At 37.8% G+C, this 19,372-nt stretch overlaps 1 protein-coding gene across 1 annotated transcript in view; it reads left to right on the forward strand.

Annotated features, from left to right (window-relative positions):
* VCAN (versican) overlaps positions 1-19,372 on the forward strand; it is a 98,779-nt gene that overhangs the window by 61,413 nt on the left and 17,994 nt on the right. Inside the window, exons 7-11 of the mRNA XM_042823087.1 lie at positions 1,436-6,949; positions 9,049-9,162; positions 10,627-10,740; positions 18,000-18,158; positions 18,900-18,982. Of these exons, the coding sequence (XP_042679021.1) occupies positions 1,436-6,949; positions 9,049-9,162; positions 10,627-10,740; positions 18,000-18,158; positions 18,900-18,982 (5,984 nt within the window). The remainder of the gene's footprint in view (positions 1-1,435; positions 6,950-9,048; positions 9,163-10,626; positions 10,741-17,999; positions 18,159-18,899; positions 18,983-19,372) is intronic.

The following is a 19,372-nucleotide window of genomic DNA, read 5'->3' on the forward strand; positions in this document are numbered from 1 at the left end:
TGTTCTGCATCAGTTCAGCATGTTTTAATACGTACTTCTCTAGAATTATCATCTGATTATCTCTGAGGGCTCAATTGTCCCAGAGCTTAAATGATGTTCATACATAGGATTACTTCAAACAAATGAAATACTTTTCCTCTTAGTTTTTCATTTCTTTTATTCTGTGTAAATAGTTCTAATGAGGAAGATATACTTGTAAATTTTGCTCTATCATGTATTTAGTTTGCTAAAAGACCTAAACGTATTCTCTGGATAGTAACCATTACCGATGGTGCTGCAAAGAGTCCTGTATGTTGGTTCAGGCAGTTGTAGACAGAGGTTCATTTGTTATTCGAGTTTATACCAGCAAAGTGTAATTTCACTTTGGACAAAATGGCTTTGAACATGGCCTCAGAAGCAGAATATGTTTGTGGAGTAACATTTGGAACAAAGTTTCCAGCTTCAAATCAGTAGGCTAAGTGCTGTATTAATCAAAGCCCGAAAATTGTTGTTTATTCTCTCAATCTGTTGTCTGTATGCATGGATGAATGTGAGTACATTCAGTGGGGATAGTATTTATTATCTAGATTAGAGGGTTTTAAGTAATCTTTGTTCTGAGAAGGTGCGTTTATGAAGTGCCAGTGGACTTTATGATCATAAGTCTTAGGGGAATTCATGAGGGCTTGCAGTGTCTACATAGAACTTCTTTCTTCCTTTTTATCTGCTTGGCTACCTAGATAGAAGATGAGAGGTCTGTAGTCTGTAAGATTATATAAATCTTTTGAAGCGAGTATTAAACAGAAAAAAATAACTGGGCTTTACTCATGTTAATGTCTGAATGATGACTGATCTTTGAATCTGGTATTTTTTTTGTTATTTATTATAAAATTTAGAATGGCAAATTGCAACGACTTTGTAAAGTGAGACTATTTGCTAACCAAGGATCCAAGTGTAAATAATAGAGCACATGGTGTGGTTTTCATGGTGTTACTAGTGATATGAGTTACTCTATACTGAAGATAAATGGAGCTATAAAGGTATGTTCTTTATGTCCTACTTTAATTTAGATTTCTCTTTGTTTAGCTTCCTCTACATTCAGTTTTAGTGGAGGTTAGCTAACATCACTAATCATCACAAGCATTTGTTGCAGGTTGGAACCAGAATCTTGTGGTCTAGAAATAGTTCTTGTCTCTCCTGTCTAGCACAGGAAAGGTTAGCTCTGGTATGGACAGCACTTCGTAAGCAGTGAACTCAATATTCAGAAGGTCTGAGTAGAAAGTAAAACACTGTGGAAGCATTTAACATAGTGTGAGTGGAAGAATATACTGAATTTGCTGTTTGACTTTTCTGTTGTTCTTTTCTTGCTCTCGAGGATTGTTCATACTTCATGTGTCTGCAATAATGCACAACCATGACTGTTACTTAGGGATTATGAAAAGCTCTTTTTTTTTTGCAGATCATCCGGTGAATGAGTTTTTGGATCTGTTCAGTCGCCACATTCTTCCTCATGCAGTAGATGAACCCCATACTGATGCAGAATCATCTCAGACTGAACCCTGTACTTCAGACTCTGTGCAGGATTCATCTGAATATATAATATTGGATCCTTTCTTTCCAAACTTTATGGACTTTGAAGAGGAGGAAGAAGACTGTGAAAATACTACTGATGTTACAACTCCTCCAGCTTTGCAATTCATCAACGGAAAGCAACAAGTGACAAGTGCACCTAAAAGTACAAAAGCTGAGGAAGCAAGAAGTGATCAAATTGAAAGTGTTGCACATTCAAAAAATGTAACCTTTTCACAAATCAATGAAACAAATACCTTTATAATTTCTGAAACTGAAGCTTCTGGTACAATGCAGCCAAGCAAAGCTGGAGAAGTAATGGGGGCATTTGAAGTCACACAACCGACAGCAGATGTTGCAATGTTAGAACCAGTATATAGTGGTGAATCAGAAGTTACCACAACAGACAAATATTTAGAGTTCACTTCTATGTATGAGCAGTCACCACAAAAACATAAGGAGACTGTAATGTGGCATGGATCTGAGGAGAGTTCTACCAAAGACACAAAAAATTTGCTTTTGATTGCTAGTGAATCTTCTGGAGATGGCTCCACTGAATCTGATTTGTCTAGGTCTGTGTTCACAGAAATTGTGACAATGTCAAGTCATGAAGATAATGAAAAATTTTCTGGTACAACTTCTGTTCCTAGTGTCATTTCTGTGGAAAGTTCTGCAGTAACTGCTGCTCCAAGTGCAGGTTTTGATACTGCTACTGTAGGCATAGCTGTGAAAGACTTTATTCCAAAAGATGGGACCACCACTCCGGGAAATTACTATAAATCGACTATCAAACTTGATGCAGAGTACCCTTTTGAAAGCAACCTGGAAGCAACAACTCATGCAACAAAGACTGAGATGAGTGCTTCTTCTTTTCTAGATCTAGAAGGTTCTGGGGATGTAGAAGAGAACAGCACTTTAGCTTCAGCCACAACAGAAACAGCAGTTGCAGAAACACTTTCAGTGCAAGATATTTCTCTGGGTTCTGGCACATTACTGCCAACAGAAATTTCTGAAAGCATTTCAGAAATCACCTCTGCTTTGCCTGGAGGAGGAAGAAATCTTTATTCTACTTTTGATCAAAGTTCTGAAGCAACTGTTTCCACCACTTTTGTGTCTGAATTAATTACGGAGCAACTAGTTGGCAGCTCTGTTGCAACTGAAAAGAAAGTTGAAGATGAAAAAGAATTACAGACTACTGTTTATTCAAGTCAGGAAATTTCAGCCACTGCTGCAAAGGGAAAATCAGAACTGGGTGAGCTTGGAAGCACTACTAATGAAGTCAGAACTGTAAGTCAGGAACAGATCCCTCTCAGAAAAACAATACCAGTAACAGGTACCATGCATTCTGAAATCAAAAAGGTTACCACCTCTCCTTTCTTGAGAGAAAAGAAGCTTTTTGTAAATGAAGGATCAGCTGAAGAACCAGCAGACTTATTTTCAGGGAGTCCCACAAGAAAAGTGGTAAGTACTGACTCCCCGTTTACTGATTCAGGTTCTGGAGACATAGATGTTATCATTGAGTCTGCTGCTTTGACTTCAGTTCCATCAAGGTCTATCATGGAAACACAAACAGTAAGACATGAAGGAAATATTTATGTCATCAATGTTTCACTGAAGAATGCCACAACAGAATATGAAGAGCACATAGGAAGAAGTGAACCAGCAACATCAGTTTCAAGTACTGGGTCAGATGGCTTAACAAAGGATTCTGAAGTAGCAATTCAGATGTCTGAGAATGTCTTTAGTACAGAAAACCAAGGAGAACAAACACAAGAAGCAGAACCAACTCACACAGCTCCTTCTGACAATAAACCAAGACTTGGTTCTAGAAGAGAGGTAACGTCTCATGTTGCACCAGTAATTAGAACAAAGGATTTACAAAGAGCTGAAGTCACGTCATCTCCAGAATCAGTTGTTAATAACAGTACTCTTGACACCATGGTGACATATGATGGCATAAAAGCAGTAACTGAGTCTACAGAAAGCAAAAAGGGAAAAGGTAGCTTTTCAACCGTTTCTTTGGGTAAAATTCTAATGATTGAGCATGGCTCTGGAGAAGAACTCAAAGCTGACAGCAGCACCACAAAACTAATATCTAATGAACCTACGGAAAAAGTGCATTTTTCACTTTTTGATCAGGGATCTGGAGAAGCAGAAACTTTAACTGAATCATTTACAAAAGCATCAATTTTACCCACTGGGAAACCAGAACCACAAGAGCAGTATGACAGAAAAGCTGTCAGCATGCCATCTGCTGTGGTTCATGCCTTCACTGCTGAACCTAATGAGCTAGTCACAAATCCTGAATATGACATCACCATTTTGCGAACTGTAACTGATACAAAAATGGAAGAGAAAACAGCTAATGAGCTGACAGTGACATCTTTTGCTACAAATCTTCCTGTGTCAGAAGATGTGCACTCATGGCAAGACAGGCCAAGGGAAATTTCAACAAAAGCAATAGAATCTTCTGGAGAAGCAATGGAGGATCCATTCTTCAGAAGTACACAGGCTAACCATGAACATGTGGAATTTTTAGATGTTCCTACTATCAGACCATATTCAGAAGAAAACAAAGTAGAAGCTGAATCTGGTGAAAAAATATTGTTGCCATTTAATAATGACAGAGTTACTGAGTCTGCAATAATTGAAAGGAAATACTTAACTTCTCCTGTTGCAGGTACAGAGGAAGAAGAGAAGTTGGTACAAAATGTTTTTCCCACAGAAGATATTCCCAGATTACTCCTGACACCTAAAGAAGAAAAACCAACAAACAATGATCTCATCAGTGATCCATTATTTTCAGGACAAGGATCGGGAGATGAGTTTACTGTTATTTCTTCAGTGGAGTCACTGGCTGTCAAAGAAACCACAAATACTTTAAGTCCTCAGTCTTTTCTTCCTGCAAGTGTAGGACCCAAACTTTCCACTGACATGACACAAGTCTTTGAAAGTGGAAGCACTGAATCAAATGCTGAAATTAATGGAGAAATTAGAACTACTGCAGCAGAGCTGCTGACAGAAACTGCATACTCAATGGCCACCAGTTCCCCAGCTTTAGAAGAAGAGAGTTCCAATCGCTCCAACTCTAAAGACAAAGAGATAACACATTATTTTGTTGTGATTGAAGAACCTTACAATAAGGAAATGGACCATAGGAGGGGAGAAAATGAAACAAACAGGCCAATAGCTACTCCTGGAGATGTTTCTCATGAGGAATCTTCACATATGGTGGCTACAGATGACATAACTCCTGTTTCTGTAATACTGAGTGAAACTCCTTATCTTGAAATGGGAAAATCTCTTTCAACCTCAGCAACAAAAATGCCAAGCAGAATATTTCCTGAAAGTTCTGGAGAGGGATCTGGTCAGGATGGTGTTTCAGATTCATTTCCCCCTGATGCATTTACTCATTTTACAATACCTCCTGTGACGGAAGTCGAACTATCTGCTTCATCTCAGGTTCCTGAGGAAATTTATCCTAAAGTTATGACAACAGATGCACCAGGAGATGGATCACAGACTGTGATCACAGGATTAGGTTCACTTTTTACAGAAGAAAAAGAGATTGTGGCAAATCAAACTGCTGCTGATCCAAAGACAGCTACATCAGAAGAGCTGACAAGTGATACTGGGATGTCACTGGATATTATTCCAGTGGTTGATGATAGAAGACATCTTACACTGAATGTTTCTGTTTATGGTGATATTACACTAATTGAAGAACGACTTCAAATCCCATCAGAAAAAACAACTATTATAGACATGGATCACTCCAAGTCAATGCCTGAAGATATAATAAGTGTGCAGACAACGCCAAATCTTGCCATACAGTCAACGTATGGCAGTGATGATAGCATGAAAGCTGAAGAGGATAAGTATGATTCAACACTTAATTTTTCTATAATTGAAGAGAATATATCTCGATCTGGTGATAATCTTTCTTTGACTACTTCCATTCAGCCAAAGAGTGGATCGGTGACAGCTGGACATGGACCAAAATTAGTAGACAAGGATGTAGGTTCAGGGTATGCTATGCAGTTTGCAACAGAAACTCTCACAACTACCATACTCAATGAACTGGGAATTTTCCTTCCAACAGTACCCGCGCTGGTAAGCCCCCATATGCCTCATGACTCTAAAGAATCTGAGTTCGAGGCTAGACATGTTGGAAGCACAAGCAGTGCAGATGATATGCATGAGCTTTATACTTCAGCAAACAACCAAATAGTAACAGATCAAAGTGAAACAATGTCTGTTACTGGGTTTTCTGGAATGGGCCAAGAAGAATCAGGTGATAAAAAGCCTGTGGTTCCTTCCCTCACACCAGATTTGACTATGGAGACAGAAAAGGCTTTGACAAGTGACACATTTGATGTAAGTATGGTCACCACACAGAGTACGTCCCAACATGCAACTGTATCATCTAGCAGTAGTGAAGAAAAGCACTCTACAGTATATGTACAAACAAAATCAGCGTCAGCAGCAGAGTATGAAGAAACAGACTCAGTAAGTTTAAATTCTGTTTCTCAAAATCCCAAATCCTCGGTAACTGTTCAGTTAGTTAACGGAGTATCTGAATATCCTGAGGTAATCATTCCAAGTACATCATCTGCAAAGGATTCAGATCAGTCTGATCACTCATCAGATGGAACTTTCAAAGAGGTTAGTTCTGATATTGCAGCAACTTATAAACCACCCACAACAGACCTAGATACAACAGAGTCTTCTCTGATAGAGTTTTCTTCTGAGCCTGAATCAGAAAGCATAACTACTGAAAGTACTCCTCACTTTAATAAACTTGTAACAGAGAGGTCAGAGGAGACAGAATCTTCTGTAAATGATCTGCTTACTGAGGAAAATGCTACTGTTTCTGGAGATTCTCCATCAATACGTGACTACCCTACTGCTTTTCTGAATTTTGGAGAAAGAACAAGCACAGATATTCCAAAACTTAGCACCATAGAAATTGAATTTTCTTCAGAGAGAGTAAAAAATCCCAGTCAAGAAAGTGATAGGAGTACTGAGAGAGAGACACCAAGGCTTTCATCCACACCTGCTTCAGATTTACCTGACAGTATAGAAGTTGGAGTATTTAAACCTGACCACGAAACAGTTACAATGCTAACTTCATCCTTAGAGCCTTTGGACAGAAGCTTGGAAACACAGTCAGCTTTGCTTGGTCGACAGGAGATCACAACAGTTTCTTCTAACATTGCAACAAACAATGCAGCCCCTGGAAATAATCCTTATTCAAATGAACAGTCAACAATAAGCTCTGAGGAGCTAAATACTATTGAACTTGTAACTTCATCATTTTCTCTTCCGGAAGTCACTAATGGATCAGATTTCCTGATTGGCACAAGTATGGGTTCGGTTGAAGGCACAGCAGTGCAAATTCCAGGTAACTTCCACATATGATCACTGTTATATATATTTGTTATGATAATTGTAAATGAATATCTTAACTCTGATAAGAGGTATGGCAATGAAATACAACAGAACTCATGACCCTCAAGCCTGACATCAGTATGATGGTAAACTCTACTGTGATAAAATGAAGGAGGATGGGAGACCAAAACTCAAGTCAGTGACATTTCCTGAGTGTTTGCATCATGAAGCTCTGGATCAGACTTGGGCTGCCCAGCAAGTTCTAAAAGTCAGGATGATAACACTGATTGTGATAGAGAATTCAGCTGTGATTATACATTTTTCCAGTTTTCTATGAAGATATATGCAGTTATTTTATCTGATAGCTGTTCTGTGTTTGCATGATGATAGCACTTATACAACTGGTTTACAGGTAGGATTTTCAGAGTATTATTACTTTGCAGAGCAGATCTGGCTGCATTTTAAGTACTGGAATTTTCCATTAAAAATATATTTTCTTAATCTACAAGGTGATTTTCCAAGAAGAAACTGAGGCTTCATGAATTCAGTTTATCTGTAGCTTACCTAGTTAATAAAGCATCTATCTTTCATAAATTATAAATCTTCTTGTTAGACGTAATTTGCTACAATATTTTGGTTTACATTAATGGTTATTAGGCACCATTTAATCAAATACACAGATGGTGCAGGTAGGATCTTTATGAGGAGTATAACTTCAATTTATTTTATCTAGATATAGCTGAAGAAGGAAAAAGGCAAGTTTAAAATTACATAGCTTTCTATTGTATATCTTCAGATAATCCAGGTAGCTATGAATTTGAACATGTTTACCAGAAAATTATCTGTAGATAAACACATGCACAGTAAAATTACGTGCTTAACATTGGTTTGCTTTTTGGATTTAGACATAAGCAGTCCTAAAAGAACTCTATTTTAAGATTATTAGATTCTTTTGAAAACCTCTGGAGCAAGAGTCTGCCCACTTACTTACATGCCCAAACTTATAAAGGGGGATTTTCTCTTGGAGGCTTTAAACAGAACTTAGTTTACCTCCAGCGAGTAGATAGGGAATTTGGTACTTTAAGAACACTGCTTCCATAAAAATTTTACCTGGAAGGGTAAAACAGATGTTGTCTTTTATTTTATAAAGAATAGCCAAACCACTTTGGGAAAATGTAACCAAAATATAAAGTTTTTTCCTGTCTTTGAATCAACTTAGATGACAAAACTCTTACCCATTTTGTAAGTTAGGTCTTTATTCTTGTATCCCAAAAGGGTTGTCTTAATAATTTTTCTCTAATGCTGAGAAGTGGATATGAATCGTTGTCTAGTGAACTTTTGTGTGAGTGATTGCTCCTAGGCATTAAATCATTTGCAAATACCTAGGTATTTAAACTTAATTGAAATACACATCACTAGAAGTCACCTCTGCAAGAAAAATCTATTTAAATGATAACTCCCGTAAAACCTGAGGATTTCACAGCAGGTAAGCTTTTATCTTAATGTTTAGTTCAGCTACAAATGTACTCAGTACCTTTATTTGTATTCTTGAAGTGTGGTTTAAGGAAAGGTGAGAAATGTACATGGATGAAAACATACTTTCAAAGAAATAAGAATCTGTGAATAAGAATCTGATCGTTTGAATATAATGAAATGAACCATCAACAGGCAGGCAGTATATTCAAGAGATATATGTTCTGTGTACCCAGTCATTCTACATAAACTAACCCTGTTCAAAAAAAGCAAAAGCATTTTCCATTCATTTTGCTTATGTTTAACTATTTTCAGCTATAATTAATTGTCGTGTCATGCTGACTAAATCCTCAGTAGATCATTGTGACTGCCAAATGTAGTACAGATTCTGAAAATTATTTATGTTGGTTCACAGTGAATGCCATGTAATTTTTGAAGTTGTAAATAGTGATGCCTGAAAATGAACTTTATTATTTTACAAAAGTATCTTAATATTCTATCTTATTATTGTAGTTTCTGTAACAATAGTAGGTCTTGCAATATCAGTACAAAAATGAAGAAAGATTTATTTTTCCAAAAATTCGAAAAGATATCAGCACTTTGAGACCACAGGGTAAACTTTATTTTTCTACTTAACAGGACAAGATCCATGCAAAAGTAATCCCTGCCTTAATGGTGGTACCTGCTATCCACGTGGTTCATTTTACATTTGTACATGTTTGCCAGGTTTCAATGGTGAGCAGTGTGAATTAGGTAAGTTGATGTCATCAAGATACTGGATTGTCTTTAGATTAATTTAAGTATAAAGTTTTCATACATGAGATTTGCAAAAGTAGGTTGTTTTTTTTTTTTTTTAAGTTGAAGAAAACATGAACATATGAAAATATTCTGCAGTAAAGCCTTACTTAAGAAGAGAACACAAATAGGTCCACTGTCCCCTTTTCTCTCTGCCTGTAGTGTGCACAAGCATGTGCACACACAAATGTAAGTGAATTATAACTGAATCACCTAGAAGCACAAACATTAAATTCCTAAATACATTAAGTAAAATCAGTTTATTCAGGATAATTCCTTAAAAGCATCGTGTAATTATATTAAAGAGTGGTAAAATAGCCGAGACCCAAATATAACCATTGAACGTTAGCTGGTATTTTTTCAAGAAAATTTTAAGTATGACCATAATCAGATGCATTTCTGGTAAAGGTTAGTATTTTAATAACTCTTTTAGCAGAGGATCTCTTCAAACTGCTTGTGACACCTGGATTTCTGTGCTATGAACTTGGGTTGAGAAACTCACCCATACAGTTCAGGATAAACAGTTTTTCCTTTCTTTTCCTTTCAAACCAACAAGCCAAATTACGATGAAACTAGCAGTGTGGCTATTTTGTATACAACTTTTGCACAAGTTTAGTCTTTGGAAAAGTTTTTAATTTAATTCCCTGATCAGTATCATGGGTTTGTTTGTCATCCACTGAATATGAAAGAAAAAAACCTTATGCAATATTGCTAAAATGAATTCCACTTATAATATACTGGGGAGAAAAAAAGACAAAGATTGATATCAGTGCAGAACAATTATCAGGACTACTATGGTTTCATTTGTTTTCTGCAGGAAGATAGATGATTAAAAAAAATACTTAGCCAGTATTTTTCCTGGCTTACATGGATGAAATTTGTAGTTCATTAGTGGGTTGTTGCTGCTAGAAGTCACAGTTTAGATACTGCATCTTAGATGTTTCTCTTTGTCAAAGAATCCCCTGGTTACCAGCCAAAGATCAGAGAATATTTTTTTTTCCTTTCATTTGAGATTTGTGAAGATATTTGAGGTTTCCACTGCTTGATGAGAATTTTTTTTGTGTGATGGTCACAAATCCAGGCAAAATTCTCTACTGATAGTGGTCCTGCTGTGCAAGATAACTTCTTTCTCAGCTATACAATGCAGTGCTGAATATTTACAAATTAAAGCAGGAGTGCAGGATTCTTGGATCAGTAAAGTCACATTTACTGAATAAACTGCTTCTTGCTTTTGGGATGAAGAGAAAGGAAATGTGTACGAAATCAGCTGTCATGCAAATAAAACCACTCTCTTGGATCTTTCGCAATACTTCATTTTTTTGGTGTGAACTTGTCCAAGTAATAATTATGAATAAGGCAGAATAACATTTCCCTTCTGATAGCTGAGTGAATTATAAAAACATTTTTATCTGTATGTTGTAGATATTGATGAATGCCAGTCTAACCCATGCCGCAATGGAGCCACATGTATAGATGGCCTCAATACTTTTACTTGCCTGTGTCTACCGAGCTATATCGGTGCTCTCTGTGAGCAAGGTAAGATATGCTTTTAAATCTAGAATGACTTAAGTCTTGTGTATGTGGCTGTGAAAGAGGAAAAATTCTGTCATGTTTTCCATGAGAACTTAAGTGAGTTGAAGTGCCGGAAGTCATGCTTATATATGTTTCATCTTAATCATAAAATTGGAAAAGACCTTTAAGATCATCGAGTCCAACCACCACCTAACCATACTACCCTAACTCTAACAGCCCTCCACTAAATCGTGGCCTTGAGCACCACATCCAAATGGTTTTTAAATACATCCATGGATGGTGACTCAGCCACTGCCCTGGGGAGCCTATTCCAGCGCTTAACAACCCTTTCTGTAAAGAAGTGTTTCCTCATATCCAACCTAAACTTATCCTGTTGCATCTTGAGGCCATTTCCGCTCGTTCTGTCACCTGTCACCAGTGAGAAGAGATCGGCCCCTCTCTCGCTGTAAGCGCCTTCCAGATACTGGTGCAAAGGGAGCAGTAAGGTCTCCCCTCAACCTCTTCTTCCCCAGACTAAGCAGCCCCAGTACCTTCAGTCTCTCCTCATAGGGCATCTTTTCCAAGCCCTTCACAAGCTTTATTGCCTTCTTTGGACCTGCTCCACCATCTCATTCTCCTTTCTGTACTGAGGTGCCCAAAAGTGAACATAGTGCTCAAGGTGAGGCCTCACCAGTGCCGAGTACAGGGGCAGGATTACTCTCTTAGTCCTGCTCACCACAACTTTCCTGATACAAGCCAGCATGCCACTGGTCTACTGGTCTTCTTGGCCACCTGGGCACGCTGCTGGCTCATACTCAGCCAACTGTCCATTCTTGTTAAACTCAGAAGTTTATCCTTTCATCCTTTTTCCTCTTCTCTCACATTGTTATGCTACATAGCTACCTTCAATATGAAGAGTAGAACGTCTTCATTTTGTCTTGTTTTGTTGTTGTCGTCATTTTTGTTATTGTTTTCCAAACAGTGGAGAAACATTTTAGAGAGATGAGTCATACCAGCAGGTACCTAAGAGACTTCCAACTTTATACACCTATCTGTTTCCATTTAAATAGTCTTCTGGAATAGCTAGATTAAGGTAGCTTCTTCTAGTAGATAAAGGATAGAAGAAACTATTAAGATTTATGGGAAATCATAATTATGAGATGGGTTTGCATTTTTTAGTCTGAACAAAATTTGAGTATGTTAGACTCCCATGATTTGTAGCTGAGGGCTCTTTGTTTAGCATTACATTTACACCATCTTTCTCAGATGGATGAGAGCAAACACTATCCACATGCTTAATCGATCAAAATTCGTACTATTGCAGTACTGAATGTTAACTGAAACTGGGATCCAAGGCAAACACATCCTGTTCAGATTGGCTTGCAGGCACAAAATCAGGCTATTTCACCACTGTAGGATGCCTTTGGGATAATGAGTGGAACAAAATTTTACTGCCTTCTGAACTTTTGTTTTAAAGTAATTACATGTAGTGTGAAAGACATATCAGAACACATCACTTCAGACAGCTGTCACTTGAAAGTAGGAAATATCCCACTCAGTATACTAGATTATATATCAATTCTCTGAGGTTCATAACCTTGACATTTTCATCCCAAACTTTTCTATATTGATTCATTTGGTGTTATTTTAGGAGAAGTATGTTGCAGGACCACAATTACAAGTAAGTTTTAAAATTTTCTGAATGGGACAATTGAAATGAGATCAAACATCGGATTTTCTGTAACTGTTAGAACATTGAGTTGCAAGAAATGTTGTTGTATTTAAGAGAAATATCCATGCTGCAAGATATTTACTTAGTGTGTAGATATAGGAGTGCAATACGGGTAGCAAAATCTGTTCTGTCGGTAAAATTAATGAAGACATCTCTATAGGAAAAAGAAAGGGGACCTTAAAATGTACTTTCTGAAGCTTATAAAAATTTCTTTTTCTTCAGCTGAGTAGTTTCATTCACAGGGGAATGAACTGGACCTTTCGATTTGTGTAATTAATGCTGTGTCTTAACCCTTCAATGTGCTACCAATTTTCAGGCTTGTGTCTCATATTCAGTGAGTGGAAGGCAGTTTGAAAACTCTTCCAGTTCAACCTATAGAGATGTTTCTTAGAGTTTAAACCTCTTGAAGCTGACTGGCTCCAGGACTTTTCACTGTTGAATTTTTTCAGTAGTCTGCCCAACCTTGTGATTTGAAAGGAATTCTGAATTTGCTCTTAAAAATTACGAGTTGTCAATATTCTCGCAACAAAAGAAAGAAGTGTTTTTGCTCCTCTCCTTCTTTCTACCTTTAATTTCAGCAAATGCATAGTAGTGATGGGCTCCGAGTACCATGGTAGCTTTCAGCTGCTTTTTATGACTAATCTGAGAGTGCATTTTAGGTGGTTAATGGGAACATTTCCTAGTTTGTCAATCAGAACCAGAGCCCTGCTCACTCAGCTTTGGAATTTAAATTTCCTCCACTTAAAGTCCTGCAGTGGTTTGAGACTTGGGAAAATTGTTCAGTGCCAAATTTCCACTCCACCAGACAAAATAAAACCGTGTTGGCAATTGAGATGCAGTTGTCTGGCAAGCAGGCTTTATTTCAGGGCACCAGTCCTGACCTCACTAGATTTAAAGACCAGCCAGAACAACAGAGTATGTACCTCAGTGCCACAGGAAAGGTGGAGTTGAGCACACTAAGATTATATTTCATTACTTTCTCTTTTTTTTTCTTCAGTATATACTATTCATTTTAGAGATCCTCAGAAAAAGTGAAGTTGAAGGGCTTTCTTAGACATAGTGCTGAGTATTCAAAATATGATGGAAGTGAGGAAGAAATGAATGCACGTTGCTTCTGAAAACCAAATTCAAAATGAGGATAGTGGATTTCCAGCTGACATAAAGCCCCACAGTTTTAAGTGTGTGCCAACTTTTGGAAATGTGACGTGGGGATAAACCCAGGAGCTCCAGTAGGTGGTAGAAGCTGAGGAGCCTTCAGGGTGATCTAACCCAGAGTGAAAGAATCGGTTCTGAGAACCAGTGAGCTGTAACTGGCTCTGTGACAGACATTTTTCTTGCCAGGTGGAAGCGGTTCAGCAGACAATCCAAGCCCGGGAACTTCTTCCTGAAGAGAGCTAAAGTTGTCTGATGTTAGAAATAGAGCAACTGAGGGTGTTTCCTTTTTAAACTAGATTTGTAGGTCAGCATGCCAGCATTACTTCTGAATCAGACTAGATCAAAGTGGAGTGGAGGACCTCAGCTAGAAAATACTCTCTTTTTCCATCACATGCATGTTTTCAAAGCACAGCATGCCACTTGCTGACATTTGCATGTCATTTCCTAAATGCAGAAATATCCAGAAAAGGTTTTTCAAAGGATGACTGCAGACTGAAGTAGACCTCGGTATGAGCCTTATCCCAGGGGAGCCAGTGGTCATTGCCTTGGCATCCTTCTGTGGAAAGACCTTCTGAGAACTTCCAGCATCTGCATAAATGAGGTCAGAGCTCAGAGCATCCCAATTCCCCTTCCCAGAGTGTTGCTTCACACACTCCATGGCTGAGAAAGGAGGAGAGGGGACAAGCTAGGTATCTTGCACACATTTTGTGGAATGAATGCCAGAGAAGATGTACAGTGCAGCACTTCAATATATGCAACTGTTGATTCAGTATTTAGCTGCTCATATTTAGGATGAGGGGAACCATATTTCATGTTTACATTGGAAACAACAGATTGGTAGAGAATTACAATTTGGGCAGCAGCATCAAGAGTAATTGGGTAGACGAGCATGTACTTCTACCTTCCTTTTCCTTCCTTGAATGGCTTGAGTTACCTTCGCTTTTTGTTTCCCCCTCTCCTTGTTATTCTCTCTGTTATCTACCTGCTTTCAAGGCATGTTGTTTGCATTTCAGACTCAAACTTTGGTTTTCTCCACTGCCAGGATCCCTGCAGGCACACCTAGCTAAGTCTGTTTACCAAATGCAGCTGCACGCGTGGCCCAGTGTTTTGTAATGATGCCTTTGTGTTTGTTGCTGGACATGCCTCCTTGGGATACTATAGCCAGCTGGTCTGTGTTTCAGGTTCTGAAAGCAAAACAGCTTTTTTTCTTTATAATTGTATCAGGAACAATGTGTTGTTTGTTTTTTTTTTTTTTTTTTAAATAACATTATTCATACATAAATTCTTTGTTGAAATGCTTATGATTACCTCTGTCTCATTTGATTCACTTTGTTCCCTGAACTTGGTAGGCTGGGATGGATGTATTTGAGAAAGGCTCAATGCAGAGATAATTTCTGAAAACAGATGGTCTCTAGCTGATGTCTTGCAGCTGAGAAAGGGCTATTTTGAATATTTAGAAATGGTTCCTCTTCAAGACATGCGAGCTAATGGGCCCAATACTTTTGTTAGATACCTTAAAACTGACAGTTGGGGGTTGGATTCGATGATCTCTGGAGGTCTCTTCCAACCCCTACAATTCTGTGATTCTGTGATTCTATCATTTTGTGACAGTCACAGATAAAATTCACAGCTGAGTAAGACTCTATGTTCTAATACCTGTTTTTCACTCTTTTATTTACTTTATGCCTCTTATGAAATTTATCTAAACACAAAGGATGTACAGCAGTGTATTTCAGCTGTTGAAAATGTACTTATCATGCCTGTCTGTGTATTAAATGAACAGATTTAATACATTTTTTTAATGCAGTCTTTAGAGATGTTGTTACATGTATACAATTGCAGTTGCAAAGAGCAGGAGCTGTGTGGGTGTCTCCTTGCACACATCACTGGAGCCTGTAAGTTGTAATAAATCCTGAGGCTTACTCAGACAACTTTTAAAATACCGTAAATTTAGCACGCAGTTTATCAGTCTTTCCATCATATTTTGGAGCAAGGTTGCAGAAAGCTGTGATTACAACCCAGAATAAGTATATAATGAAAATGCAGTATTGTATTCAGTAGTATGATTTATGATTTATGCTCAGGCCATTTATATCTCATTCTTTGAGCCTGATCTTTTAGTCTTTTCTTCAAGACTCCTTATCTCCCATTCAACCTTTCTGCAGACCTTCTCTCAAACTGTGAAGCTCCTCCTGTGCTGGAGCCAGACTAGCACAGCCCTGATCTGCTCTCGCTCTCCAGCCACAGTATTCTCAACATGCAACACATGCCTTGTTGTTATCTGGCTTCTTTCCTGTGGGATAGGGTTGTCCCTGAACAAGATGAATAATAAAAGCTGAAGTGCCTTCAGAGAGTACACGGCACTGTTAGTCAGCAATGTGTGGTTAAAAAAACGTTCAAGGAGCCAAAGGCAGACTAAACTTCGAAATGGCCTAGATCCCAGAGATTACAGCCTGCACCTCCTACAGAATGCAAAGCAGAAAACACCAAAAACTAACAAGTTGATAGTATAGATTACATCTCTTTTTCATATCTGGTATTAGCCAAAGCACAAGCAGCTTTCTGCAGCTTAGCTTGTTGAAAATAGAAAAGAGGTAACAAGCGTAAGCTGTATTATGCCTTCATATTCAGTATATCCATGTGATGACCTAAAACAAGATTTTGATATGAGATTCGTAAGACAATAATTGTTTTGTTACTGACGTTGCCAAGAGCTGACAGGGAAAGCCTCTGAAGTTATATGTTTGCACATATCCATTCATATATTTTAAAGTTTAGTTTTTGTCTCAGAAGATTAAAAAAGGCAAAAAACTTCCAAAAATTGACACATTCATGCTTCAGGATATAAGCAGCATCTTCCTTCTGTGAATTAAGAATCAGCCTTCTGTTGTGATTTGTTTTTCCAAAACTGACTCAGTGGTAGCAGCTCAAACCTGAGAAATATCATAGTTAAATTATGCGCAGACATATGTTATTGGCTATTCTATAGTATTTGGCTTTTTCCTGAAAAAGTGCAAAGAGTCCTTCAGGCCAGAGAATCTTACTAACAATTATCTGTATTACTTAACTGAAAACAAGAGATCAGATTCATACCCACAATGCATGTATAACACTGGAAAGGCAAGATGGTTGCTTTCAGATAAGGCTTTGTTTGGTCATTGATACAAGACCTTCTGGGAAGTCACAAATTCCTGTTTGGAGATTAAACAGAAGCTTTTGTTTCCGTTATCATCATGCAGCTGAGGCTCTTCAGGATGAGTAGCGTGTGCTTAGTTTGCTGGAATCAGCTGTAGTCAGAACACACCATAACCTTGTGCCACCAAAAAGTGTCCTTTTTGGTGCCACTTTACCCACCACGGCTCAAAATAATCCTGAGATTTCTCTGAAGTTTGTCCCATTCCTCTCTAAAGCTCTCTCAATGACAGGTTCTTCCCATTATCAAGCACAGATCAGATTAACCCAGGCATCATATTTGTTATTGCGTGTCTTATTAATGCTGAGTTACATCTGTGATTCATTCCTACAGTGCTGGTCCAGAAGCAGACTTGGGATGGAAATCTTGTTCTTTACCATATTCTCCGTATTCTGATTGCATTTGCCTACCCTTGACAAAACAATTAATATCAAATCCACAGATTGTTCTGAGGATCATGTTTATTTCTCTTTATGTAAAAGGAAATATTGGCTGATATGAACTTTTGACTATTACATATTCTTATCAGCATTGTCCCTCATGTGAGTACTGGCAGTGTACATTAGTTTGTATTTCAGCTTTATAGCCTTCTTTTGAAACTGATGCCTAAAGCTCATTAATTGATAGTTTATCAAGGAAGATGGGTTTTTGTGAAGGATTTGGAGAAGTAAAATCAGAAAGGTAATATTGCAACTTTGCATCTGTGGACTGAACAACAGTAAGAACTTTCCTGCATGATTATTTTCCATTATTAGTTTCTTCCAAACCAAGGTAATTCAGTGCAGTCATTCACAGAACTATTTGCCCTTACAAATAAAAATCCTAATCCTCACATACAGACGACTCAGAAAGTTCAGATGATATATAGACTGACTGCAATGTAGCATAAAGGCATTTCGTTCACCCTGGGTAATGGAGTAAAAATGCCCTTGTGGAATTGTCGGTGTACAGCATAATTCAATCAGCAGGTCAGTTACCAGTTATGGGTATATTCCTTGCACAAATAATATACTTGAAGCTTACACTGAAGTGGGTAGACAAAACAAATTGAATGAGTACTCAAGGATGAGTGCTCATTGCTTGTGTTCATACCTCTTTACAGATAGTGGATATCTTCACCTTGTGCTTGCAAAAAATCCATCCATGTAAAACATTTATATTTCACACCCATTATCAGAATTGTGGTTTGTTTATTTGTCACAGACACAGAGACTTGTGATTATGGTTGGCACAAGTTCCAAGGACAGTGCTACAAATACTTTGCCCACCGACGTACCTGGGATACGGCCGAGAGAGAATGCCGCCTACAAGGGGCCCATTTGACAAGCATTTTATCCCATGAGGAACAAGTCTTTGTGAACCGTACGTATGTTATCATCTCTCTAAACAAGTGCAGGATTCACAATGTATCCTCCTGTTTGTTCTGCGTTTGCATTTCCATGTTAAAATGCACTAAGAGTGTTTAAAAGATGCACTTCATTTTCCTGGTGTTTACTTCTGCCGTGTGATGTTCCTATCTCTACTAAACTACGATTTGTTACGAAGAATATTTTCATTTTTTGAGGAAGTGAATGAGACACAGAGTTCTGGCATTGAAAATAATGAAACTTTTTTCTGGTGGCTTTACATTTCTTGTTCAAATAACATGAATGCCATCATATTAGGTGGGCATAAAGGGTTCCTGTGTCCAAATGCTGCACAATCTGGACTTTGGTTACAGTCTACAGTCTAAATAAAACTTTAAAAATGTAGACTTAAATACACGGCTTTTTTCAGTGTGGTTTCCTGATATGTGCACTGATAGGAAACAAATCTGTTTTCTTTGGGGGATGTAGTCAGGAGAGAAGAGGCAAGATTGTTTAAAAATGTTAGATGAGAATCTGTTTTTATTATAGATATCTCAAATCAAAATTTAAAAAAAAAAGTTGAAAATAAAAATCAGCTGAAAATAACTGTAAATAGTTGTTTGCATAGGTATTAGAAGAATCTTAAGAACAGGATGTCTGATTCATTCTGAGCAAATTCTTTTAATTTTCTTTGATGAAATCACTGCCATTTATGGGAAAGTTAATAAAAATATCCCGCTGGTTCTTTTCCCATTAGGTATTGGGCATGACTACCAGTGGATTGGCCTCAATGACAAAATGTTTGAGCGTGACTTCCGCTGGACTGATGGTAGCCCACTGGTAAGATGCCTTTAAAATGAAATCATTCACTCAGCTTTTTGTGGTGTTTTATCAAGTTCCCACCAGAACTGAGAGAAGCTGCATGAAAAACATCTAGTCGCTAAATACGCATCCAAGCAAACAACCAGCACACCATCTTGTTTTGGGATAATTACTATTTTGTGGTGTAGTTCCAAAATCTTATTTCTTGTTCTTTTACATGTTGGACTCCCAGAGTTTCCAAAGAGAAAAACTCTTAGACTTTTTGTCTAAGACCATTAGTTAAGTATACTTCTCAAATGGAGAAGAATTCGTGATCTTCAGCTCTTACATTATGACATATAGCAATTCGCCTTTCTTCCTTACATATACAGAGCAGAATGCTTTTTTTTTTTTTTTTTTTTTTTTTTT

The sequence above is a fragment of the Centrocercus urophasianus genome, unplaced genomic scaffold, assembly GCF_019232065.1.
Source record: "Centrocercus urophasianus isolate 14NV4802_14NV808 unplaced genomic scaffold, USGS_Curo_1.0 seq_21, whole genome shotgun sequence".
NCBI classification, from domain to species: domain Eukaryota; kingdom Metazoa; phylum Chordata; class Aves; order Galliformes; family Phasianidae; genus Centrocercus; species Centrocercus urophasianus.